The sequence below is a fragment of the Mixophyes fleayi genome, chromosome 2 (assembly GCF_038048845.1).
Source record: "Mixophyes fleayi isolate aMixFle1 chromosome 2, aMixFle1.hap1, whole genome shotgun sequence".
NCBI classification, from domain to species: domain Eukaryota; kingdom Metazoa; phylum Chordata; class Amphibia; order Anura; family Limnodynastidae; genus Mixophyes; species Mixophyes fleayi.
Genome location: NC_134403.1, coordinates 332,293,869 through 332,321,775, shown reverse-complemented (window position 1 = coordinate 332,321,775; position 27,907 = coordinate 332,293,869). Strand labels below are relative to the sequence as shown.

At 41.5% G+C, this 27,907-nt stretch overlaps 1 protein-coding gene across 6 annotated transcripts in view; it reads right to left on the bottom strand.

Annotated features, from left to right (window-relative positions):
• The window catches only part of SPECC1 (sperm antigen with calponin homology and coiled-coil domains 1), a 286,055-nt gene that overhangs the window by 218,107 nt on the left and 40,041 nt on the right, over positions 1-27,907 (bottom strand). The window contains exon 1 of one of the 6 annotated variants that reach the window (XM_075196917.1): positions 3,158-3,365. The exons of 3 other annotated variants lie outside the window; for them this stretch is intronic. In XM_075196917.1, coding sequence (XP_075053018.1) covers positions 3,158-3,190 — 33 coding nt within the window. In that variant the 5' untranslated portion in view covers positions 3,191-3,365. Of the gene's footprint in view, positions 1-3,157; positions 3,366-27,907 lie in introns of those variants that run through there. 2 more of the 6 variants (XM_075196918.1, XM_075196911.1) reach the window with 2 other exon arrangements.

The following is a 27,907-nucleotide window of genomic DNA, read 5'->3' as shown; positions in this document are numbered from 1 at the left end:
GATGGTCAAGTAGCATTGTGGGCATGCCATGTCACCCAGGGGCGTGCCTAGTGCTTAGCCCCTACCCCTCTTCCCTGAAGTCACCCCTGATTTGCTGTGCTCACCTGTGACAGGTGCATGTGGCATCCACTCAGGACATATCTCCTACCGTCCAGGAAGTCAGAGAGAAATGTTCCAATTGTTGGGACTGCCCCCAACTGTCACACCTAGATCGTGAGTTATACACTAGCTACACATAAGGGCAGATTACCATTTGCACACTTTAGAGGATAACTGATTGCTTATTTACCAAGTTTGCATTCAGGTGCAAAATGTGCACTAACCCACAGCAACAAATCAGACACTTGTTTTCATTATCTAACTTGCACTAGACATGTTACAATTAATTTCTTATTACTAAGTCCCACCCATTGGGGAAAATTGGCATCATCAGGCCTCATCGGCGGGTCCTGATAACACGATTCATGTCATCGTGGCGACATCCCGCTGCTGCACGATGACAGCTGGGGGCGGGGCCGTGGTTACATCAACCTCGCCATCGCAAATAACCCCTCCCTACTTGTACTTTGGTGCAAAAGTAGGCAAGTATGAATAATGCAATTTGTAGCACACGCTCTGAATTCCACACTTGTCATTAACAGCTGGGACTAAAAATGTCCACACACTCTCAGACAATGTAAAGTGGCTCATGTCGGACTAATTGCACCACATTACAATCTCTCTACCCCCATAAATATATCACTATGGGGACCTTCAACACTTGAGGTCTTTACTGTACCACATAGGATGTTTTCACATAAGTAAAATACACCCTGGCTTGACATGCCTATACATATAAATCCATATAAATCTCCACTAGGGGCTGCATATAGGGTAAAGGACATTAGTGAGTACGAAAACCTGTGCAATGTGTAAGAAATGGTTAGTGAGGTGTTTGTTTACTTCTATAGGGAAGTACACAGTTATAGACATACATGCAAGTAGATTTCATTTCATACAGGAACTGAAAGATCCAGTTTTTATTTACAAAATTTCAGTTGCACTTTGCAGATTTGCAGGATATTTAATGACCTCTCCAGAGATCTGCAGAACACTGAATTTTCCAACTAACCTTGACTACATATTGGTATGTTTTGTAATGCATATTACATAGAAGCCCGGCAAAGCCTCATTTATTTTTACCTCTTTGCTTCCTGAAGTTTTACATTCCATAAATAGGACCTGTCACTTCTGCGATCTACGCCCCCAAACAAAAATAATTTCTAACCAACCCTATCTCCTAACTACCCATCTACATATTGCGTTGTTGCTGCTGCTATATTGTGGGCACAAATAGGCTGATTTATCAAAGGGCAAATGGTTGTTTTCTCCAGCAATAGGACCTCTTCTTGCTTCATACTATACATGACAGGCGGCGAATCAGAATCCCAGATAGTTACCGCCTTTGTATGAGGAATCCTATACAACAAGTATTGCGTCAGTACCTATTCTGACATCATTATAATTATTTAAAAAAAATGTTTTATTCTTTGAATTTTATGTGAAAAGGTTCTACTGCAAGTGCACAAGCTGCTGACACATATACATATATCTACAGAGACTGGCCTGACAAAGTTGACCCTTACCATTCTGAACCAGTATTGTGGAGCCACCTGAGTATCACTCAGCTAGCCCAGATATTTTTTTTGGGTAGATTTCGGTTATATTATATTGGGGCATTTTAGGGTCTATTTTTTTAAAAGGTGCCTGGGGTAAGGGGCCTATTGATATACAGGCTCCAAAATGTTAAATGCATGAATATTCAGAAGCACCTGGTGCACCGTGCTCATTCTCACTGTTATCACATAATATCAAGATTGTGAAATCTCAGATCAAATGGGAGTAAACTTTGAAATTCAGAGGTTACTGCACAATGGCCACATTTTAGATCCTTCCAACCTAGTGGTTCAGTCATAATTACAAAGCAAATGTGCGTGGACACTGAGGGCAGAGATTGAGAACCTAGAGGGACGATTGCCCCAAACCAACTTTCCTGATCTGACAGCAGTACAGTTGGATTTACAAAGATGGTATTCCTATCTATCGTTCTAAAGTCTGCAATTCCAAAATGTAGCTAAAGTAAAAGAGACGAAAAATAGTAATACAATAATATTCATCCATTCCATGGGCTTATCTAATATTCCTGACAATATAGCCTATCCTTTCACTAAGAACTGGTACCTCATGAAAATGAGTCAGGCCTCTGGAATATTAGGATGTGCCTCACCGTTGTCACTGGTTTGATAGCAAAATGAACTGGAGAGAGGAGAGCAATGGAGTGAGATATGTGTTCAGACAATTACAGCTTGTTTTCAACTCTCCTAGGAGAACAGTGCAGGAAAAGTAAGAAAAAAGCCTTCCTTATTTTGTTATTAGAGCAGATATACTTAATTTATTTGTTTACTCCTTCGTAACAAAGTAGTGTGTAGGACAGAAGGAAATGAGTGCAAATAAAGTTCCTTTTAATTTGTTGAATAAAGAGATGGCCAGGCGGCCATTACTTTAGCAACTTTTATGTGGACTGTACTGTAGGCTTTTGTCATCAGCAAACAGACTGGTTAAAGAAGAAAAAAAGAGACTGAGCAAGCCTATAGCTAGCACCTACTTCACACACCAGTGAAATACGGACTACAACATAACTGTTAGCAATAAACACAAACTATCAAAACCACCAAGATTTCATGACTGTATTTCCCTTTGAAAACTGGAATAAAAAAAACAATACAGTCAAACTAAATAAATAAAACAGTGAAATTAAATAAAACAAACAAAATCAATAATATATACACAGGGAAAGCTATTGTATAAAACTGAAGCTTAAAATCAATGTGACACAAAAAAATGTTTCTTAAAATAACAGCCAAACCAAAAATGAAAAATGTCATCTGTCTGTATAGGAGTACAATCTGACATGCCACATGGAAGGCTACGCGGCTTATTAATTGCCATTTAAATACGCTGCTATTTTTAGTCGTTGTGCACGGAGGAAGATTTTGTCCTTAGCCACATCTGCCGAACATGAAACCCCCTATCCATCTACCTCGAAATTACTTAGACAGCGACTCTTCAGAGAACACTCTGTATATTGTGTAAAATAAAATAGATTATAAGTACTTACAGATATTTCTTGAGGAATACTATATTTGCTCATAGAGGAATAGCTCTCTTCTTCTTGCTGTCAGCATGTGTACCCAGACTGAGTAATTCAGTGTTTTCTGTTCTACGTTCAGAGGAAAACCACAGTTCAGTAAGAAGCAGGCTGCTTGAGCAATGATTCACATACGGAAGCAAGCTGGCTTCACTAGTTCTCTGGCACTCACAGGCGTATGCAGGCAGACAGGCTAATGTAGGAAAAAAAGAATATGTCTTTTCTCTATCCATGGGTTTGCTCAATCTGAGGCCTTGCATAATTTTACTATCTGTTAGATTAATTCTGGAATGTCTATATCAGTGTGAGACAATTGGCTATATCAGTATGATGATTCTACAGCAGATGTAGGCAATATGTGGCTTTCCAGGTTGGCAAAGCATGCTGGGAGTTGTTGTTCCATACCAGCTGGAGAGCCTACAGTGCCTATATCACACTTGCCAACTCCGGGAGACTCCCGCATTTTGCGAGAGTCTCCCGGACTCCCGAGAGAGTGTGGCAATCTCCCGGATCTGCCCACTTCACTAGGAAGTGCTCACTTCCTAGTGAAGTGGGCAGAATTAGGTCCAAAACGCCGCGATTCCCAGTGAATTGCGGCGCTTGGCCCCGCCCCCGCTGTCAAATGACGAGTTTGCGTCATTACGTCACGGACTCCAAAATGTGCGTCATTTTGGACCCGCTCCCCATCACGCCCACCTCCCCCGGCAGGCTCCCGGAAACCAACTTTCTAAAGTTGGTAAGTATGGTCTATATCAGTTTCAGACCCTGGTTAATGTGTTTTGTTTGTATTTTGCTCCAGTGTTAGTATATTTATAGGTGCTAACTGAGCCTAATTTCCTGGGAAATTGTCAGGTTTGAAAGATTTGTTCCTGGAAATTTTATATCCCTAGAATTTTTTTGTCTCTGGAAATGTCCATATATGACAGGAGAACTTCCAGATACAGCAGTGTTTATTGCAGCATTTAGTTTATTTAGCTGTCCAAATAGCACCGATTAGATGGCTCATTATCACACTTTTACCATTGAAGTGAAAGATTAACAACAGATGAGCAACTGGGAAATCTCCACCAGAGTGCAACAAAACCTGAATAATGAAGTCTACCCCATCTGTTAGATGACATGACTCCCATCTGTCCTGATGACAGCCAGGAAGTTTGGTGGTATGTCCTGCTCACCATGGCAGCTGTTCATGGCAATTCAAGGGTCTGTATTAGGGGAGGAAGGCTGAGACCTAGCTGGGCACATCACCACTGCGAGACGTGACCATGCCCCTCATCTGTGGGGGTCTTCATTAACCCTCTGTCCAGTGGTGAACAACAACAATGGAACACAGTTCCCTACCTCACATTATCAAGTGGAAAATCAGGACAAATTAGGCAATCCCTTTGACCTATCCAAACCACACCCCATGTGAGGCTCATGCTCTGCCATGGGGCTGTGCCCATTTCTGTTAGACCACTGCTCTATACCAAATGGGACTATTGGGAGGAAGGAACGAATAGTGAGAATGACAAGATAATTTGTACTGTGCAACTGGACAATATAAACAAAAAGTAGGGACAAAAATTTCTAGGGAATTTTCTTTAATATCAGGGACTGTCACTCAAAATTAGAAACAGATGGCAACTATTCACTGTTCACACTAAACAAACACTGCACGCATCCATTAGCAGAATGTACATGAGGAGAGAACTGGATGAAAAGAGCCCTCTGTCTCCAGCATTTTAACTTGTGATGCAAAGCAGCATGTTTTTAACTCTGGTAACCTGGAGGCGAGCTCCAGCTGCCTGTGAAAGCTGTGACCAGATCACCACAGCTGCGGGAGTCATCAGAAAGGCCGTACTGGGGCCTGGAAGAGTTATCTAGCACTTTAACCCTTTCACGGGTAAATCTTGTAATAATGACCCACCTGCTAAAGAGGGCAGTAATGTAACCCTAAAACACACATTGCATATGTACATGTAAGAGTGGTGGCTCTTGTTATGACAAGCTTTGATACGACTGTGATAAGCTCTAATCCACCAACGTCACCACCTCACTGGGTGATTTAATTAAACTCTGATTACAATTATTGTTTTTGACATTCTTTGTAATGCTGACTCCCTCACAATGCAATAGTGCTCTTCTGCACTCAGAAACTTTATCTCCTCTCTGATTGACATCCCACTCACGCCCCAAATACTACATACTGCTCATGACCCCACCAGATATCATGAAGTGCCACACTAAGTTGTTACGCCACTTCATTTCTGCCGCCACCTGCTAGCTCGCGGCAGACTGGAAATATCTAACCCCCCCCCCCTCCTATCTTTTACTGCATCTGTACAGCGCACTTGGTATGTCTATTGCATGGAATATATGACCATCATAATAAATAACGCTGCAAAATAATTTTGCAAGACTTTGGAACCATGGACGTCCTACAGATAATATCCCACCTGCCTCTAACAGACTTAATAAACCACATCTCTCAGCTATTTCACATTGTTTTACACCACCCAGGCTTTAACCACCCCCTCTTTTCCTACAGTAAAAACTGATATAAAAACCCTTGTTGACGACCCCATAACCAACCTTGATGGTTGTCTGACCTTGTATAAAATAAGCCTATTAATAAAGGACTGTGGCGCACACCCTTTCAGAGTTAACAAAGCTCTTTCAAAATCATTTTCAAAAGGTAATTAGCAGACACCTGACAGCAATCAAAGTGATTGTGATTAACCCCAAATAATCATCAGCTGTTCCTGTAGGATTTCCCTGCAGTTTTCCTGGTTGCATCCAACTGTGATAGCCATGGTCTGCAAGGCGCTTTCAAAACATCTATAGGATCTCATTGATGAATGGTACCAATTAGGATAGGGATTTAAAAGAAATTCAAAGACATTACACCATGGAACACTATGAAGACTGTCAACAATAAGTGAAGATGTGGCACAACGGAGACATCGACAAGATCAGGGCATCCCTCCCCAAGCTGATGACAGGATGAGGAGAACACTCATCAGGACAGGTATCAAGAGGCCCATGGCAACATTAAAGGAACTGCATGAATTTCTGGCAGGAACTGGTCACTGATTCAAAGGAGAAAATACCACTGCACCAGGTGATCGCTATTGTAATAACCAGATAGTACACAATTATTGATCACATATGACCTATTAATACTGGATGGTGCACTCACGCACAAAAATTCTAATATCAGAAAGGAGGAAAAAAGAGAGAAAATGTGCTTCCAGAGGCACTCAGCGATCTTCTTATTTATCTGCGTTATTGACACAATAGGGGTCTAAGGCTTAAGTACAAAGTGCCAGACTCTCATGATTAATTTAAGCCACAAGAGACTAAACTGAGTAGTGTTTTAGGAGAATAACAGAAAAGTATTATTTAATGACAGGTGTGGCACTAGAGTGTTAGGAGGTTGGACTTTAGATGGGACATTTACACTTTTGCAGATTGTTGGACTTCTTCAGACTTTTCTGCCTCTCTACCCTTCTAGTATGTGGAGGCGTCTGCAGGGAGGAGAGAGCACCTCGATGTGCAAAGGAAGGACCATCGGGGTGTACCTGTGTAAACCCCAGGAGTTTTGCTGTGCGCTCCATAAGGTCTAAGGGCTACAACGAAGGGTTAGAAATTGGTGCATTACTGCTATATGCTTTTTTTGCAGTGGAAAGTACACAGAAACACCCTAATGCAAGTTATCAAATAGGTCCTAAATATACTTTCGTTTTGTTTTTTTTACTTAATCTGGGACACCTCAGTATTGCTAGATCACTTTAATTGCTGATAGTTGAAAACTACTGATATTGCTGCTGATGTCTAATAACTAGAACATCCTGGGGCAGCTCAAGGATTTTGGGAACCCTAAGCTAAAGAAGTTGTGGTTCCCCTTCAACACCATCACTTACAACAGGACCAAGGATTGTTACAGTATGTTGCACAAAATGAAATAACACAACATAAATACACATTGATGTCTTTAATAAATACAACAACGTAAAATATCCTTAAATAAAGCATGGACAATGCACTAAAATAGACATGTCCAGGTGGACAATTATAATTATTAATGATGAACAGTGAGCATTATAACTGTAGTAGTTATAATTAAATTGGATTTAATTTACAGTCAATTAACCTAACTGTATGTGTGGGAGGAAAGCGGAGCACCTGGAGGAAACCCACGCAAACATGCGGAGTACATACAAACTCCTCACAGATAGTGCCAAGATTCCAGGCAATCTCAAAGCAGAAGCTGCTAATTCATGATAAGGTGTTTAAGAACGGAATCAAATGGGTTCCAGCATCTCTTCTGGAAACAGGCTGTCTCTTACCAGTGCATCACTGTCATTTCGACAGGTTTTCTTATTACATCTCCAGTGTAGCAAAACAGGACAAATAGTACTGTATAGTAGACCTGCAGTCAGGGCCGGTGCTAGGGTCCATGGTGCCTTAGGCATTTTTACAAAATCACCGCCGCCTCTCTGCTCCGTCTCCTCTCCTCCACTCACTGACACTAGTGAGTGGAGGGGAGGAGACGGAGCAGAGAGGTGGCGGTGGTGAGCAATAGCCTCTTTCCCCCTCCCCGAGCCTCTGAATGCTGTGCGGCGGCCGTGACTGGTATGGTCAGCGGTCGCCGCACAGTTTTAAAGTCATTTACCATTCTATGGCGCCCTCCAGAGCCCGGCGCCCTAGGCAAGTGCCTAACCTTGCCTAATGGGAGCGCCGGGCCTGCCTGCAGTCAACTACTAATTAAATATGTCTCAAATGTATTAGTTGGTTGTACTCAATAGTTTTCCAAAAAACGAGGATACTGGGGACCCAGTTATTGAGGGCTTAACCCAAACTCTTTAAAAAAATGTTCTACTGCATAATATCATTGGGTGTAGTTGTGTGTACGGACGTTACTAACAAAACTTGTACTTTGGTCTCAGACTCTCGGTTAATTTTCGATCCAATCCATTGTGAACTTACCAGCATGTTACCCTCCTCAATGTCGAAGACCTACATCGTCAACAGAGCAGATGTCCCTCTCTAACAAAAGGCACTAAAGTACTAGTGTACAGCCACAGCAGTGCACCTATGCTGCGGCATATGGAAAGTCCCTGGGCATGTGCAGGAACACACTCATATTCTATCCAGATGTTCATTTTTCAGTCTCTGGCGGAGAGCATGTGTTTTCTTGAAATCTGAGCCCAGTCCTTTGCCAGACAAAGTGATACTGGCAACCACTACAGGCCCTGGCTCTACATCAGTGCTTCCGCCCATAGGATAATATTTGATAGCCCTGATATACAACATAGAACCCCACTGGTCTTATGAACACTACAGGGCTTGGATCATGTAATAATTAAGCCTTGGCAGATGTATAAGAAAGGGCACAATGGACTGTACATGCTGTAGCTCTACAGAATACTGATATACCAGCTGTCTGTTCGAGAAGTGTATAGAAATAGAAAATGCCGTGCTGAGATTCTGAGAGCATCTTGCTTATGATAACTATGGAAACTTGTAATGCTAGACTGCTAAAATGTTGTGTACATCTTAGTCTTAAATTCTACAATATATGATTAAGAAAACAACCGGCATCTATTTTTGGAGAACATGCTTAGACGATGAGGTAATTTCCACTTAATGTTGACAAAATTCCGCTGTCTTGGAGAAAAATCATTTTTGGTGTCCAAATATATTACTTTGGATTGTCCTAGTAATATGACTAATAATTGATACTTATTTTCCTTTGTCTAATATAGGCACATTTATTTCTAAATAAATAGATGTGATAAGTAATGTGGAAAACAAAGACTGTTAAGACTTGGCTGCAAATTGCAAGTCTGAAACAAAATCTACTTCCAATTTTTAGGAGATAAAATTCAGAGTTCCGCACAATACAATCGGATCATTGCAGAAAAGAGATCCCCACACACTGTGTACAATACCAGAGTGGTACAAAGGAATAGAATATATAATGAAATAAAAGTAGACTTTTTCCCCCAAACGTTACTTCTAAGAATGATCAATAAAACATAATCTATGAGCCTAAAGAACATTTTTTCCTTCAGTTATGTTAATTATTGATTTCAGTAGGAGGTCTTATGTTGTTTTCACTGCCAAGATCAAATCAAATGTCATCCATAATCCTTACATCTGATGAACAATTTTAGAACACTGGAGTATTATTGCCACGTACAGCTGGGGTCACATGGGTGTTTTAGAATGCAGAGCTCTTTCATCCATAATGAACTAGTGCCATATTTATTATGATTGGAGCAGAAGGAATTTTCTGTTTCAGACTTGATTCTAGTGGGTGGAGTCAAGATGTAAAAGGAAAGAACTTATCATCAGGACCTTGGAACTATATTTTAAAATCACAAATAGTGACGGACTTCTAAAAACCAGCACTTATCCTATGCCAGGTCAGACCTGGTTTAAAAGAAATGAACAACATAAAAAAATGTTGCTGGTTATTTTATTCCTGTATTTTATTTTTGTATATTCTGGAAAAGAAAAGTTTCTTAACAATTGTTTCGATAGCGAAAAACACATTTGTTATTATGCTTTATATAATACAGCAAATGTAATACTTCTTTCATATGAATGAAAGTAGAATAAAAATGGTATTTAAAAAAATATGCCCACAAGTTTAAATAAAAAATGTCCCCATGCTTTGCTGGATTTTGAAGAACTGGAGCTCATGTCTACCATTGAGAAATATCAACAACTTTAAACTTATTTTGGCTGTAATCCTTAAAAGTGACCCAAAAAAGCAGTACTTCAAAAACGGGTCTCTGATGCGTTCCAGACGTCCCTCTCTCCTCCTTACAAGGAATGACACTAACTTTCCATGATTGGTACCAAGTGAACTGTTGATCCTTTAAGTTTTAGGTTTGCTTCAACTTCTGTTTTAGATGGTTTGAATATTTGGGTACTCATTGTTATAAGAGATGACAACTGACCCCTACAACACTAAAAGGCCAATATTAGACCAAAGCAAGGCTTCACTTTAAATACCTGAGCAGTTGTAATGTATTTCATATGTTATGTACCCAGCTAACATACTGTTCTATAGAATGTTTTATTGTTTTGTATTCTGTTATTGTAGAAAATACATAATAAAATAACTTTAAAAAAATATGTCCATAAAAACCTATAATATATGCACAATCAATGCAGAAAGCACCTGTCAGCTTCAGAGGTGAATTCATCATCAGTGTATATCTGCACCTACTCTCCGACAGACGTGTATGCATCTCTGTGCTGGTCTACTTCAGCCATATTTGCGTCAACATACCCTTACTGTCCTCAGCCAATGTTTGATCATCCATTCCCTCCCCCGGTCGCCTTACAATATTCAACTAACGTAAAAAAGGCATCAGTTCTGAAAATGAATTAAAAATTAAAAAGTAGAATAACAGGTTTGGAAAAGTGATCAGTCCCATGATTTAATACTTTATGAAGCCACCTGTTGATGTAATTACAGCCATCAGTATGTTTGTATATGTCTCTACCAGCTTTGTGCACCTGGATTGGTGAATATTTGCCCTTCCTGGTAGAATTGTTCAAGTTGTCAAATGTTCTGGTAAGCGGCAATAGACTGCTCTTTTCAAGTCCAACTCATAGATTTTCTATCGTATTTGGGTCAGGGCTTGGGGCCAGTCAAGGACAATCAGCTTCCTATCCTGCGCTGCTTTCTTGCCGGTATGTTTAGGGTCAACGTTGTGTTGGAAGGTGAACCACCTGCCCATCTTCAGCTGTCTAGCAGCAGGCTGCAGGTTTTCAAGAATTTGTGTGTATTGTGGCAGCCTCCATCTTCAATCCTGACCAACTGCCCAGTTCCTGGTGAAGGGAAACTCCCCAACAATATTGTGGTGTTTTGGGTTTTGTGGTGTTTGGTTTGCGCCAAACATAGTGCTTAGAGTTCAGTCCAAAAAGTTCTATCTTGGTCATATCTGACCATACAACTTTTGCCACATGGCATCAGAATCTTCCAAGAGTTTCTTTTGCAAAACACAAACGAGACTGAGTGAGGCACTTTTTCATAAGAGGCTTCTTTCTTGCCACCCTGCCATACAGGGCAGCTTTGTGTAACGCTCGTGAGACAGTTGTCACATGCACAGACCGACCAATATCAGCCATAAAGACTTGTAAGTCCTTCCAAGTTGCCATTAGCTTCCCTGATCAATATCCTCCTGGCTCTGTCATCCAGTTTGGAGGGACGGCCCAATCTAGGCAAGGTGTTGGTGGTGCCATACGTTTCCACTTCCTAATAATGCTTTGAACGGAAGTCAGAGGAAGAGTAAAAGCTTTTGAAATATTTTTGTATCCTTCTCCTAACTTGTGCTTTTTTACAACTTTATCCTGGAGCCCTTTTGAAAGCACCTTTCCAACCATGGAGAATTATTTTCCTACCATGCACTACTAGTAGTGGAATCCTCAAGGAACAGCCTGTTCTATTCTGAAGAAATCAAAAACACTACAATTGATGTCAGGTGGTGGCCAATTAGCCTGTAGTGTGACCTGGAAAGGCATTGGTTATAACTGAGCAAGTTTAGAATGATTACTATAAGGGTATGATCACTTATCCAAACTAGGTATTTTAGTAATTAAATTATACTAATTGTTAATCATTTTTTGTAAATCCTATTTTCACTTTGATGTTGAGGGTTATAATTTGAAAATACTGCTGGAAAAAGTAGAATTTAATTTATTTCAACTTCCCTAGTGTAATGTGACAAAAAGGTAATGATTTTGACAAGGTATGATGATTTTCTATAGGCATAGTATATACATGCACTTTCTTTGTGGGCATGTGCAATGCAAATTTTTCTAATTTATGCAACACAAACAGGTATATATCCAACCAAGTACCGGGCCCTATGTGAATACTTAACTAGGAACACTTTGGAATAAGGCATTTCACGACACAGTGATGTCACCAATTCCTACTGAATTGAAAGGCCATATTAATGAATATTTGCTTGCCACACAATATGGCTAATTTCACTGTGTGTTCACTTTAAAGAGGAGTTTGCTTCCCATTAATACAGGGGTGTCCAACCTTTTAGCTTCCCTGGGCCACATTGGCAGACGACGAGTTGGTTTGGGCCGCACATAAGATACACTAACAATAACGATAGCTGATCATCCAAAAAACCATAGAAAACATAGTTAATATATATATATATATATATATATATATATATATATATATATGAGAAAAAGTTATATATATATATATATATATATATATATATATATATATATATCTCACTTTTTTTTTCAAATCCTCCTATACTTACCTTTCAATCGCCCTGTTCAAAAAATCCTCTCTAGTTATTATACTATAATCACTTTTTGTATTGTTTCGATGCAATATCATTTAAGCCAGGCATTGTATATCAGGGTGCCCTGACCAAGCCTGGGGTACCTGACATATACACCACTGTGACCCCAAATTTTGACCTGTTTTGATAATTACACCACTATGTTAGTTAAGGGATAACAACTTATAATGGGCCAAAGAGAATAATATATAATGCCCCATTAGTAATACAAGTAGAAGTATGTAGCAGGGAGATAAGGTCCATGATGCTCCAGGACCAGGTGACTTTTATTTACTTGTCGGCGTCCCTTGAAATAATAAAAAAAAATCCCCCTTAACTTACCTTTTAATCGGCTTGTTCTCCTCTCCTCTTCTTTTCTCCAATTCTGTGCTGCTGATTGTTCTTCTCGCGCGGGTGTCTCCTCTGTGCTGCGCTCCGCAATGGATGTTGGGCGTGATGACATTACGCCCGACATTCACTGGGAGCGCCGCACGGAGGAGGAGTACCAGCTGACGTAACCGCAAGGTAAGTAGTTTCTTTTCTTTTTTTTTGCAGGATTTTTTTTTTCCATTAAGAGTGCTGCCCCCTTGCCACAACCAAAACTCCTTCTGGGCCACATTTACAGGCGTGCTGGGCCGCATGCGGCCCGTGGCCGCGTGTTGGACAACCCTGCATTAATACATCTGTACATATGTTATTTGAAAGTCATATTAAAACTTATACTCAGTGACGAAAATGTTTTTTATCAAATACATCAAGATGATAGAAATAAAGCTTCCTGTGTTCACCCAGTAACAGAGAGACTATTCAGAAGAGCAGCAGTTCAGTCTTCACAGACGCAGATCCGCTGACGCACTACTCCACTGTGTATGTGAAACCTTCCAAACGTGACCTTTACAAACTTCGTGCAAAGACCACTGACCAGTTACTAAGGGCTGAGCTTCTGCACAGTTTATTTTACTCAGATTCCATAATACCCTGGAACAGCTGTGCAGGCAACACACAGGTCACATCTGCACTTTTATAAACGAAGGCTTCTGGGAAGAAAAGAAAATCTGTGGCCGGATGCGTTCACAAAAATAGAACAGAACTTGGTTGCAAATAAATATCCCTGAAGAAGCTGAGACTCTGTTTTAAGGTTGCAGCCCTCATAATATCATGTAATTACAGACAGAGATACAGTAGGCAACTTCACAAAAGTGGTGTGCAACAAGAAGGGTGGGTGCAGAATTCTGTTTTGTTTTTATTTAAATATGTAAAGGGTGTTAAAATCAAGGCTGTTAGTACTGGGAACCATCTGACTCAAGGTCACCACAAATTGGGATGTAGGTTTCCACAAACCTTTATATCATCCAATATTAACATTATTTAGAAGTGTTTTTATGCTGCCTTAATTAATTTAGTGCCTAGTTTGGGCTTACCATAATAAGTCGGCTTCCATTCCCTAGTTTGTTAGTCAGCCCATGTAGTGTAGCACCTTGTATATTTACAATAATACAGTTGTGCGGACCACTAATTCTTTTTGCATATTGTTATTTTGAGGCTGTAACTCCTATTGTGATTCAGCACCCTTCTCACCTATTGTGTTTTACTTAATTAGTGAATATATCCAGGTCATTATTTGCTTTAAGTTCACTATACCAGAAATTTAGATCTCACTCGGTGGTCCCTATATACCCTGTTTTTTACAATCGTATTTCATTATTGTTTATACTTTATGTGTACAGCGCATCATATAATGTAACACAGGGATCCGTGTAATTTGAAGTAACCTTTACAAGGTACACAGGCCTCTAATACTTTATCAAACTGTTATAAAATACAAACTCACTTTATTCAAATATACATTTATTTATCAATGTTGATACATTATTGTAGTCCTTGAATTCATATAGAGTTACTCTGCCCCTTAATTATATATATACACTCTCCACTATATCAGTTTTGGTGTTTCTCTATATATTTTTTTAGAGCCTACATATTGGGTCATGACATTTTAAGAGCTAATTACTAGGGCTTAGCATATAGAGTCCAGTGCTTGTCCACCAGTATCAATGAAGGGACACAACCTGATTGGCCCAGCTGACAACTGCTGCTTGTGAAACATATTGACTGATTCCCATCCTATGTGTCCTGTGGGGAGCCAAACACGTTGGACACAGAACTGCCAGGTCACAGAGTGCAATGGCCATTGGAGCTCATCAAACGGCGACAGTCATCATACAGAGCTCAAATATTCTGACGCTCTCTGATTTTGAATAAGCAAAGGTGGGTTTCGTGTCCCAGAATCCAGACTGTCCATTGCTTAGGTGAGGGACACAAGTCATATTCTCTCATATACATAATATAGTGTCATGTACACTCATCACATTTCATATGCCCCAAATATTATACGAGGCTATAATATAGGTCATATGAGACTATATAGTGGGGGATGTATGAGCATGTTGGCTGTATGAGCGCATATATTGAGTATTTTGCCTGTACATTGTGGACATGTATGGGCATATTGAGGATATTGGGGCATGTATTAGGACGTTTACCTGCCAGCAGTTGGCGCAACTGTAAAACGAGGAGCGGATTATAACACACCACCGGTATTCACCAGGGACCCCTGCAATGAGGTTTGGTCTTCGCTGCGTGGCACGTGCAGGTCGCGACCCCCCAGTGCCGTAACTAGACATTTTAGTGACCTGGGCGAGACAGGGCACCGGCGCCCCCATCTAAGTGGGAGTGTCAATAGTCGAGTGGGCGTGGTAAACCTACTGTGGGGGCGTGGCTAGCGCTTTACAAGTTCTAAACCGCACTGAAACCCCTCCCTCCCCATTCTTCACGGTCTGGCTTTGTAAGGATCTTTATGTAATAAGCCTCCATAGAATCAAAGTACTTTAAATGCAGCTGTCACATGTTAGCTGTATAAAAAATGAATTGTTTTTTTAAATAAAACTCACTGAAACAAATTAAAACATAATTGTAACGGTACCATCTGTATCACACTGCCCCTTCATCCCACTGTGCCCTCTATCACAGTTTCTCCTTTATCACACCGTGCCATGGAGCCATCTTTATCACATTGTGCCCCCTTATCACCATCACACGAAATTATTATATATATATAATATATACACACACACACACACATACAATATAAAGAGCCTCCTAGTGTCCGCCATACAATACAGAGAGCATTCCTGTGACCTCCATACTATACAGAGAGCATTCCTGTGACCACCATACTATATGGAGAGCATTCCTATGACTGCCATACTATACGGAGAGCATTCCTGTGACCTCCATACCATACAGAGAGCATTCCTGTGACCTCCATACTATACAGAGAGCATTCCTGTGACCGCCATACCATACAGAGAGCATTCCTGTGACCTCCATACCATACCGAGAGCATTCCTGTGACCTCCATACCATACAGAGAGCATTCCTGTGACCTCCATACTATACAGAGAGCATTCCTGTGACCGCCATACCATACAGAGAGCATTCCTGTGACCTCCATACCATACCGAGAGCATTCCTGTGACCTCCATACCATACCGAGAGCATTCCTGTGACCGCCATACTATACAGAGAGTATTTCTGTGACCTCCATACCATACCGAGAGCATTCCTGTGACCTCCATACTATACAGAGAGCATTCCTGTGACCGCCATACCATACAGAGAGCATTCCTGTGACCTCCATACCATACCGAGAGCATTCCTGTGACCGCCATACTATACGGAGAGCATTCCTGTGACCTCCATACCATACCGAGAGCATTCCTGTGACCTCCATACTATACAGAGAGCATTCCTGTGACCGCCATACTATACAGAGAGTATTCCTGTGACCTCCATACCATACAGAGAGCATTCCTGTGACCTCCATACTATACAGAGAGCATTCCTGTGACCTCCATACCATACAGAGAGCATTCCTGTGACCTCCATACCATACCGAGAGCATTCCTGTGACCTCCATACTATACAGAGAGCATTCCTGTGACCGCCATACCATACAGAGAGCATTCCTGTGACCTCCATACCATACCGAGAGCATTCCTGTGACCGCCATACCATACAGAGAGCATTCCTGTGACCACCATACTATACAGAGAGCATTCCTGTGACCACCATACTATACAGAGAGCATTCCTATGACCACCATACTATACAGAGAGCATTCCTATGACCACCATACTATACAGAGAGCATTCCTATGACCACCATACTATACAGAGAGCATTCCTGTGACCTCCATACCATACAGAGAGCATTCCTGTGACCTCCATACCATACCGAGAGCATTCCTGTGACCGCCATACCATACAGAGAGCATTCCTGTGACCACCATACTATACAGAGAGCATTCCTGTGACCACCATACTATACAGAGAGCATTCCTATGACCACCATACTATACAGAGAGCATTCCTATGACCACCATACTATACAGAGAGCATTCCTATGACCGCCATACCATACAGAGAGCATTCCTGTGACCTCCATACCATACAGAGAGCATTCCTGTGACCGCCATACTATACAGAGAGCATTCCTGTGATGGAGAGGGTGCAGAGGTTACAGCTGTATTTCGGGGGTCCAGGAGTCAGAATTGACAAGTGTCAGGGATCAGAAGGAAGGGAAACATATCTGGATAGAAACAGAGGGAACTGATATGCAGGGCAAGGAAAGGTCAATGATGGGGGCTCTGTACTGTACCGAGAGTTGGGAGGGGCACTGGAGTCATAGTTATCAGGAGCAGAGGTGAGAGTGTTGGTGGAACGCAGGGCTGTCAGGAGGAGCTGGGGATGCTGGGAGGGGCAGTCCTGGAAGCAGAGAGCTGCTAACACACAGCATGTGATATAACAGACCAGTGCTTAGGGAGAGAACAACTAATGGAGCTGACAGATCCCCCTCCCCCTCACTTACTTAAGGTCTGTTCTCAGCTCCCCGCAGTGTTGGCTCTTCTGCACTGACAGCATGGTGACATCATCAGTGATGCTGCAGTGACAGGGAGCCGGCGTTTTTTTTCATAGTCCTTTCATGGACCAGCCACCACACTAGCCCCTCCCCCTTCTCGCGACCCCCCTCCCCCGACTCGCGCAGGGGGGGGGCGGGTGCCGCGAGTCGGGGGAGGGGCCACACATTTTTTTTCGATTTTTTTTTTTTTTACTATGTAACACAGAGGGGAAGGAAGCGGGCGGCTGCTGCGCCCCCTCGGACTTGCGCCCGGGGCGACGGCACCGCCCGCACCACTCTAGTTACAGCTCTGCGACCCCCAAAGCCAGTTGCTAGCAAGGTAGTTGGAATCACAGTAGAGAGAGTGGACTGGTGGGTCAGAATCAGAATGGACAATAGAAGTTCAGAGGAGTAATCAGAAGGATAGTCTGGGTAGTCGAGGTCAAACTGAAAGATTCAAAATTAACTGATAAGTGAGGCAGAAGAATAGTCAGGAACAGGCCAAGTCAGAACCAGGAAATCCAAATGGTACCAATATGTGAGGCATGAGATTAGTCAGGGACAGGCAAAGTCAGAAACAGGATATCCAACAGAACTAGGAGCACCAAAGGACAAGAAGCAATAGGGACCACACCAGTCCTCTGCGAATGGATCAGTGCCAAAGCCTGCCTTATATAGGCAATCCAATCAAGGTATTGGCAGTCTGACTGACCACTGATACAAGAACCTATGAAGTGTCCCAGAGAAGGCTATTTGGACGTATGAATAGGAATTTGAGTTGTATGGGGGTATGTATTGACATGTTGAATATATAGGTATATTGACACTATGCAGGACAATATGGGGACATATGATGGGCAAGTATGGGCATGTATGGGCATATTTGATCAAATCATATGACATATTGAATAGGGTCTCACATGATATAACACACATGCCATGTATTCACTTTTAGGCACATTTTGGGCAAACATCAATTTATATATTTTTCCTGTATCATGTGCACTACATTTTCACATGGCATGCTAATTTCTATGTAATGTTAATGTTTATGTAATTCAATAAGTGTGCAACATAAACCTTTGACAGCATATAATTATCCCTTTATTTCACACTATAAACATATATGACAGTTGGCAGTTCTGTAGATGTAAGGTCAGCAGCATTGCGTTACCTGGTGGTGCCGATACGTCTGGGCCATGCTGTTTTAGGTTAATCTACCGTTACTGTAGTATAACAGTGTACAAGCCCAGCGTTGTTGTGCCTGAGCAGATCATCACCACCTGTCAATGTGAGTAACATCAGAAAATGTCATATGTAATCTATACAGGGGGGGGGGGGTGGAGCCAAAATACAAAGATTCTATAAAATATTCTAAACAAAATAGTAGCAGTGATGCTCTAGGACACTAAGCTGGTATGTAACCTCACAAGGGCGCACAGAGGATTTTTCAGGGGGGGTTTTCCCTCCACCCCCCGGAAAAAAACAAACCTAGAGAGCTGCTGTTTCGGCAGCACTGTACTATACAGCAGCTGCGGCGCTGTCAAAGTGCTGTACAGAGAACATATAATCATTCACATCAGTCCCTGTCCCACTGGAGCTTACAATCTACATTCACTAACACACAGACACACTACGGTTAATTTAATCAGAAGCCAACTAACTTACCATATGTGTTTGGAGAGTGGGAGGAAACCGGAGCACCCAGAGGCCCAGACAAACACAGGGAAAACATACGAGTTGCACACAGATAGGCCTTGGTCGGAATCATACCCATGACCCCTGTGCTAAGAGGCAGCAATGCTTACCACGGTGCCACCTCTCTGCCTCATTTAATCTGATTCTTAATTCTGGAGGTAATTCCATTAATATTTATAAAATCCCCTTTGAGTATTTGTGGACACAGGCTGCAATTATCACATCTTGATAAATAAAGTCTCATTTGACCTGAAATATACCCATCTTATGTACTGTGACAAAAAAACAAACTTTCAAAATAAATATTTCCGATTATCACATTGTTTTCATGGGTATAGTTTCACAAACTGTGTTTCTTTCTGTCCCTGTCACTTGTCAGTTCCCCTTTAATATTGTGTACTGCCCAGTTTGGTATCGATTGAAGCCTACTCCTCCCTTTATCCAAACATACACTGACAGCAACTCTGCAACCACATCCTCAGTGCTCATTATGTGCAATTCTGCACTTTTCATGTGGTTAGGGCTTCCTATGAAGTATATAACATGGGACAATTTTACTACTTCTAAGTGAGTACAAAGTAAAAAATAATAACGGGAAGTTACAAACTGGATAAGCTCAGACATGATCTACCTGTTCTTCTTGTGCTGATCAGTTAGTATTTTACTTCACAGAGAGCAATGTGATGCAAATACTTTCCTTATGTGTTTAAATTCTGTTTAAAGACAGATTCACATAATAGTCAACAGTTTGGGTCAGGCAAACTTCAAAAACCTCTCTAATACAGGAGAAACAAATCCTGTTTCACTTACGTGATAAAAAAAAATCTTAAACATGCACAAAAGAGCAAAACATATACATGTGCGCGGAGAAAGCACCTAACAGAGAAATATTTGCAAGCAGCCAATCACAAGCTGTTACTGGCAACCATCATCATCATCATCCGCTATCTGCACCTTCTCTTGACTACCCACAAATAATACGGCTTGGACAGACGTATAGCTGTTTCCCACTCTGCATCTATTCGCAATTGCACAAACACGCCCTTACTGTATTCGGCCTATGTTAAAACACCCCGTACCTCCCTCCTTCATCCCGCCTCTCAGGGCGTAAGTGGGTGTAAGTGACAGAATTATGGAAATCTGTGTAGGCACATACGCGTGCGCCACTTCTCTAAGCATGAAAGATACGTTACACAAACTGACATAGTACTCACTCTGCAGCCCTCTCAGACATGTCAATGGGGACATAAAATGAGGGGACCGACATGACTAAGGGGCCAGACAGGACCTAGAGGAGCAAAGGAGGACAGATGAGTCAAAAAGACAAAAAGTATGCAGTAAGTGCAACATAAGGGAAATGAAAAGAGTGTATACGAAGCAAGGGGGAGACAATACATGAGGGACACAGAGTGGGCCAGAAATGAGCCCAGGTGGCAGTTGGCACACGGAGAAGACAAGGGCAGCAGACATGTGGCAAGGGAACAAGCAATACATGTGGGAAACAAAGGGGATGAAATCAGGCAGACATAAGACTGAGAGGGGATAGAGATGCATAATCTATACACAGGGACACAGAGGGTAACATAGTGGATTGGGTCAGAGATTTCGACTATACTGGAAAACAGGGTAAAGTGACCCCACCACTTTATACAATGTGTCAGACGTCTGGACAACTGTGCTAGCTTTGAGGCAATTCACCTTTTCCTGTAAACTAGGTGCCACGATACCAGCACAACTGGGCCGCTGGCACCTGTCGTTACCACCATTGTATCAGGGGCTAGCAAACTGCACGAGTATAAAGAAACATAAAACTATTATATTGTATTACACCAGATATATAAAAATATTGTATGGTCTCTATTAATGTATTTCCTCTTACTTTTGAAACCTGCTTAGTAACTCACGTAATATTGCAGTCCTGCCGCTTCCACTGTCAGACTCACAATGGGTAAAGAAGTAGCATTTTCAATTAGAACCAGGTTTGTACAGAACCAGCACTTCTCATGCTCTTATTAACTGGTGCTTTTCACTAGGATATAGCTATCCTTTTATGTGCAAAATGTAAAGAAGTCAAGGCCTTTATAAGCATGTAAACCTATTACTGGATGTTAGAGGATAAGACCATCTTTATACACTAAATCACATGTGTAGTATTTAGGTACACTGTCCATAATAGCACTTCTAATCAATCATATCATCCTACTGGGTGATGCTCTGCACCCCTGCACGAGCAGCAATTGTCAAAACTCTGCTTTGAGGGGATAATGTTATTCTAGTAGCTGGTTACAGTTAAGGGACAATTTAAAAGTACAAAGTAAATTTAAAGTAGTTGCCCAAATTAGGAAAAAGACTTTACATTTCAAAACCAGCATATCTGTGGGGATTCCCTTTTCTGGCACCATCATCAGTATTGATATAGTACCATTCAGCACCAATGGACACTAAGAAGAAGAGAGACCTTTCTGAGCTGCAGAAACTCTCCTATTGCAGGTATGCAAAGTGCTAGGATGAGAGGTGTGCAGTGAATGTGACACCTGATTGGATGCTCTCAGCCCCTGTACAATCAGGTGCTACTACAGTCAGCTCCTTGTCCTATATAGTCCGATTTCTTGCCTCTGCTCAGTCTTCAGTGATGAATATATCAGCTGCTCCTCCCCTCTAGCAGTGCTCAGAGGCTGCTATGAAGAAACAGTGGGAGCTCCAGGGGAGATAACCCCCACTGATGTGCAGGGGAGTACTAAGAAAAGAAGTGGATTAACCCAAGGTTTACAACTCTTTTACAGATACCACAAGGTAAAATACCTTGCAGAAAATGACTTATTCCAGACAAAACAGTCCTGGCATTAACTTGTGCAAAAGAACAGGAAATTGGTTTCAGATGTGACCTTTACTGGAATGTTTGTGCAGTCAGCTTGCTCACAGCAACGTTACAAGGACACATTGACAATGACATCTCCTGTGACCAATAAGATCACGTCATGATGACAATACATCTATATTAACGCTTACAGAGCAGAAGGCCACTAAGCCAAACATCACAAGGTTGTTTATCTAAAATTTATTACCTAGTGTACATCTTCTGTAAAACCTCAGCCAACAATCAGCATTCTGTTCTCTCATCTAAAAATGAAAAGGTTGCGCAAATGCCCAAAATACACACGTTTAATATGCTATGAAGCAGCATGACACACTAATTTGGTAATGAACATATAAGGATTCTTATCCTTTCCTAATATATTCCAGCTAGGATCTGTAACCACTAGAAATGTTGTAAGACAGAGTGAATTGCCCTGGTTTTCTTTTCATATCCAGCCATTTACTTCAACAAGTAACCTTTAGGTTTTCAAGTGACATCTACATTTAAATCTATGCTTGGATTTGCATCCATGATGCAGACACTAATATCTGACTGTAAATCAATGTATGGATTACTATTTTCCCTGATTGTATTATATATGTATGTGTACACCAGTCATTGTAACCTAATGGATTTCACACTTAATAATGACCTCACTTCTATTCTGACCATGTAATTAATATTACACAGTAATAGTAACTATAGTAACGAATGGGACCCATCCAGTTAGCACTACTGTAATGTTTTCTTACTTCCCACTTAAAGTGACTACGATGACACCATATGTGGCACTACTCATGATACCATATGTGGCACTACTCACTAATTCACCACAGTGACAGCATTAGAAGACTCGGGTGCCCTTCATTATGGTTGTAATCAAACACGGGGCACATGTTAACCCCGTCTGTGTATTACTTACACGGAACGTCCCACTATTAACTAACATTGGCCCACATTCCCCCATCCTAACCTCATGAGCTAACCACCTGGAATTATCTGAACTAATTATCTGATCCAACCACTGGCCAATTAACAGTTTGTCTGTTCTAATCCACATATCCTTGAAAACAATGTCCCAAATAACACAAAAGACACTGGTTCGAGAAAGATCCACATTCCATTGAGAAAGTCCAAAGTAACAGATTAAATTGGGAATGGTGGTAAACATTCTCTAACTACAGACTGATTATTCTAATTCAATTCCTGGAAAGATAACAATGTACACGGCAGCCTCCACGGAGCGCAGTGCCCCTCTGCCGCTGACCTAGGATATCGCCCACCCGAACAGGGATTTCTGACATCTCTACTGACATATTATTAAATCCATTGTCACGGTGTTAGTTTAACCTTGAATTCTGAAATGAATAAATTTTATACAGGACTCTCTCCCTGAAAGAATATTAGAAATTGTGATTTACAAATGAAGCACATCTGGACAAGTTTGGGCTGAAGAATACACAATCAGGGCATTTACAAGGGCAAAGAAAACGTCTGAGTAAAGCAATTAGCGACACACCAAACACCTTACAGTGCAGGAAGGGAAGCACTGAAGGACGTCACCTAAGGACACAGTTTTTGGAATCCTTTCAATAGGAGCAAAATTGATTACAAAGAGGGACTGGCTTTATTATATATACTAATAGACTGTTAACATGGTAAGAGACAGAAGAGCTATCAGTCACCCAGATTGTTAGTAACGTGTTACTCGTATAAAATAGTAATTGTTATTATTATTATTGTTTGCCAACTCTTCTGTAATCCTTTACTTATCTGTCAAATGAACATTAATGAAAATGCAATACTGATCATACAGCAATAACATACAATATCCAGTTTTCACACTAACCAAATATAGTTTTATATACTATAGACCTACTGTGGCTACTGAGTGCTGAATAAACCCACATTTCCCTTTATAGATAAGAACGGAGCTTCGTTACACTCCTAATTCTAACGCGGACCAGAGTAAAGATCCTCACCCATAATGCCCTATTTACTTCAACAATGATCATGAGTTGCTTATTGCCATCTGTTATATTTGTATAAAACTAAAATTTCCAAGGTGCATTAAATAACAGATATAGATGGAAACAGAGTTTTGTAGTTTCAGCTCCATCCATATCTGTTATTTGATGCGCCTTGGAATTATTCATTTCATATGTGATTTTTAGAGGGACAGATGGTTCCCCTCTTTTTTCTCCTATTGGCTGCAGATTTCCTGCACTTCATATTTGCGTCACTGACTGTCCTGATACCTGCTGGTAACTGCATGTCTGCTACCTGTTTTACCTGCATCTCACTTTTCAGAAATGCAAACTGTAAATCCTTTATTTTGTCATTGAATTATTACTGCTCGCAGTGTATGCAGAAGAGTACTACTGAATTTTAAGCACATCAACATAGCAACTTTTTTAGAATGTATCAATTTCACATATGAATAATTGCCTGATACATGGAGTTTTAAAATAAGTGTTTAAGTGTTTCTATTTTTTAGGTCGTTTTTTTTTTAAAATAAACTTAATCATAATTTTTTAATGCTGTAACCTCACCATAGCTTAACTTCCACAGTTCATGAGGGTATATCCTTTGTAAAGTTTGCAAATGATCAGCGGTACTCAGATGTATAGGTGAAAGAACAAAAATTGTTTTAAGTAAGCAAAGCCTTTAGAAGTACCCGATAAGCTATTCTACTTGTGTCCATCCGTGTGCGAGATGTAGATAACTGCACCATGGGTAACATGGTATGTTTAACCAGACGTGTACAAGGCCTTAAGCTGAAATGGTCCGTTTGTCTGTATGTCAGCCTCTGTGTGGCATTTTCTGCTGGAAGCACAGTTTTGGATAGGATGGTATATGGAAAAGAAACTGAAACAAAACACAAAATTAAAAGAAAAGAAAAGTAAAGAGCGAACAGTGGCCCCGGTGTTAGGAACCCCTCCAGCCGGCACAACACAACCCGGAATCTACTCTGCCAATCAGGTATTCACTGGAGCCCCTGATGGTGGGGACAGACTGGGCCGCAGACTGACAGAGGGTCGTGAAGTGTGTACCGGCTGGGGAGAACCCAGGCAAGAAGAGTCAGGTCCATGCAGAGGTCAAGGGCCGGCAGCAGACAACAGTATCAGTAAACAAGCTGAGGTCAGGGGTCACAGGCGAATAGCAGAACCGGTAAACAGGGCAGAGATCAGGGTCACAGGAAACACGAGCGAAGTCCAATTCAAAGCCAGGGGTCATACACGGGAAATCAGTAACGGTCTCAGAAGACTAGAACAGGAACACGCAGGTCAGCAGACTGGAGCACAGAAGCTATAACCGGCAATGAGGCAGCAGACCTCATTGCCTTAAATACAACCCACAGCCAATCAGAAACCTGCCCCTAGGCAAAGCCACACTTGCAGGTTAATTGCCAGACCCTACAAGGACCAATCAGGACTTAGCCCTGAAATCACACTTGCAGGCTAATGCCTGCTAATTCAGCCACAGGCTGAATCTTGATTAACTGTCCCTAAAGCGCATGCGCGCCCGGCTGCCGGGACGCGACGCTGAGGAGGCGTCCGACCGTTGCCTTGGAGTTGGAGGGAAGTGACGTCCCGGTCGTCATGGTGACGGCCGGGACGTTGGGGCAGACACCCGGGTGCGATAGTCAGTGCTGCTGAGCTTTTAATTCTCTGTAGTCCAGCTAAAGAGAAAAGTGTTTGACCAGGGTTACTGTTCTTGTATTCCAAAGGGGTCTCCTAGGGCCAGTTACCCGTGGCCCTTTGTGTGGGTGAATTTATGTTGTTTGTGGCAAGTGCTCCAATATCAAATCTTAAAAAAGTAAATGAACGATGGTCGTTTCACTGCACATCTGCAGCTCCCTCAGTGGGGGCAGGGACCTGGGCTAGGGCAACCCTTCCTTTATATTCCCTCTAGTCGCAACTCTCTGTCTGTTTCTCCTCTATATACCACCAACGTCCACACTGCATTCCTGGAGAGAATACTTCCTGCACAACCGATTGTCCTCTGAGCTAATGAAGGAGTCTGCAGATTGGAGCACAAAGCAGCCACCACCAATTCCGAGCCCAGTAGTAGAACCACAAACCACGTCTGCCTCTCTGTCTACATGTAATCAGTACACGTCTACTCTTTCATTTGGATAATACTAGATGCTACAATGCTGTGCGTGGACTATCCATTCAGTATCTTTTATACACACCATACAGTAACTTGCTATTTGATCACAAGAACAGAGGCTGACTGCTAAGATGTAAAACACTGAATATATAAACAGTAATGTAGTAAAAAGAACAAAATAAAGAATATTACTTAAAGTAAAATGTTCATTCATGTCCATGCTGGTGTTCTGCAGGGTGATGGGGATATCTCTGCATCACTAACAATGTTATTAAACTTATGCTAACATGAGGCTGCGATTAGACACAGTGTGAGTTGGTCGATGGAGTTTTGCATTGGAACTTCGACAAATCTCCAGAAAAAAAACAATCAGATCATCATCACCACCATTTATTTATATAGCGCCACTGATTCTGCAGCGCTGTACAGAGAACTCATTCACACCAGTCCCTGCCCCATTGGAGCTTAGAGTTTAAATTTCTTAATATACTCAGAGAGAGAGAGAGAGAGAGGCACAGACAGAGACTAGGGTCAATTTTGATAGCAGCCAATTAACCTGCCAGTATATTTTTGGAGTATGGGAGGAAACCGGAACACCCGGAGGAAACCCACGCAAACACAGGGAGAACATACAAACTCCACACAGATAAGGCCATGGTCGGGAATTGAACTCATGACCCCAGTGCTGTGATGCAGAAGTGCTAACCACTAAGCCACTGTGAGCTTCCTGGAGGCTTCAGGACAGCTATGCGTTTGCATTTAACGTACAGTGGAAAAATCTTCTCTATTCTCAAGAAATTAATATTTAAAAGTGCAGCATGTTGTGCGCAATAACAGTTTTGAATTTTTTTTTACGTCTTATATTACTTTATTATTATAATTATTATCATTTATTTATAGGGCGCCACAAGATTTCCACAGCGACGTACAGAATACAAACAGTAGACCATACATTACAGACCTATAAGCAAATAATACCAGGACTCCAGAAGCTCCAAGCATAAGTAGTACAGTGACGTTGGAAGAGAAGACTAGGTATAGAGACAGGTGGGGGGGAGGGCCCTGCTCGTAAGAGCTTACATTCCAAGGGGGGGGGGACAGACAGCAGGCACAAGAGAGTCAGTGAAGGGGATCTAGCGCAAGAGGAGTGAGTTTTAACTAAGGAAAAAGATGGCCACAAAGCCTATAGAATAATAGTATGGATAAACCTTATTTTCAACTTACAGGAGGTATCACTTTCTTTTAGTCAGCACCAATTCAGTGCTATGTAAGCAGGAATGATTGTATTACTTATTATTTAATGACAAGCCTACTGCAGCCCTTGCATCTCCCTATCTTGGATGGTGCATGTTCTCTATGTATAGAAAGGGAACAAAGAGAGAAGTGAGCTGAGCGGAGCCGTCCACTTTTTTATGCTAGATATAGTCAGACCTTATGGTAACGATGGCAAAGCTTCTTACATGGGTAGGTGGGGTTGACCTGTAATATAATTATTATTATTGTAAATAATGTGCAAATAATGGTTTTAAGTTCGTGAATAAATTGAACATAAAAGGAAAGCTTGGAATTGGACAGGAGGAAGAGGTGCCTCAAGCTTTGTCCGGGCGATGCAGAACGTAGTCTACTCAAACTCAGACTATAAATATTGGTTCCAGCAGAATTCTGGCAATGAGATTAGTAATAGAAATATGCTGGTTCAATTAAATCACATCTACTTGTATCACTCTCTCTAAGGGGTCTATTTAGCATGGGTAGCTGGCGGGCGACAAC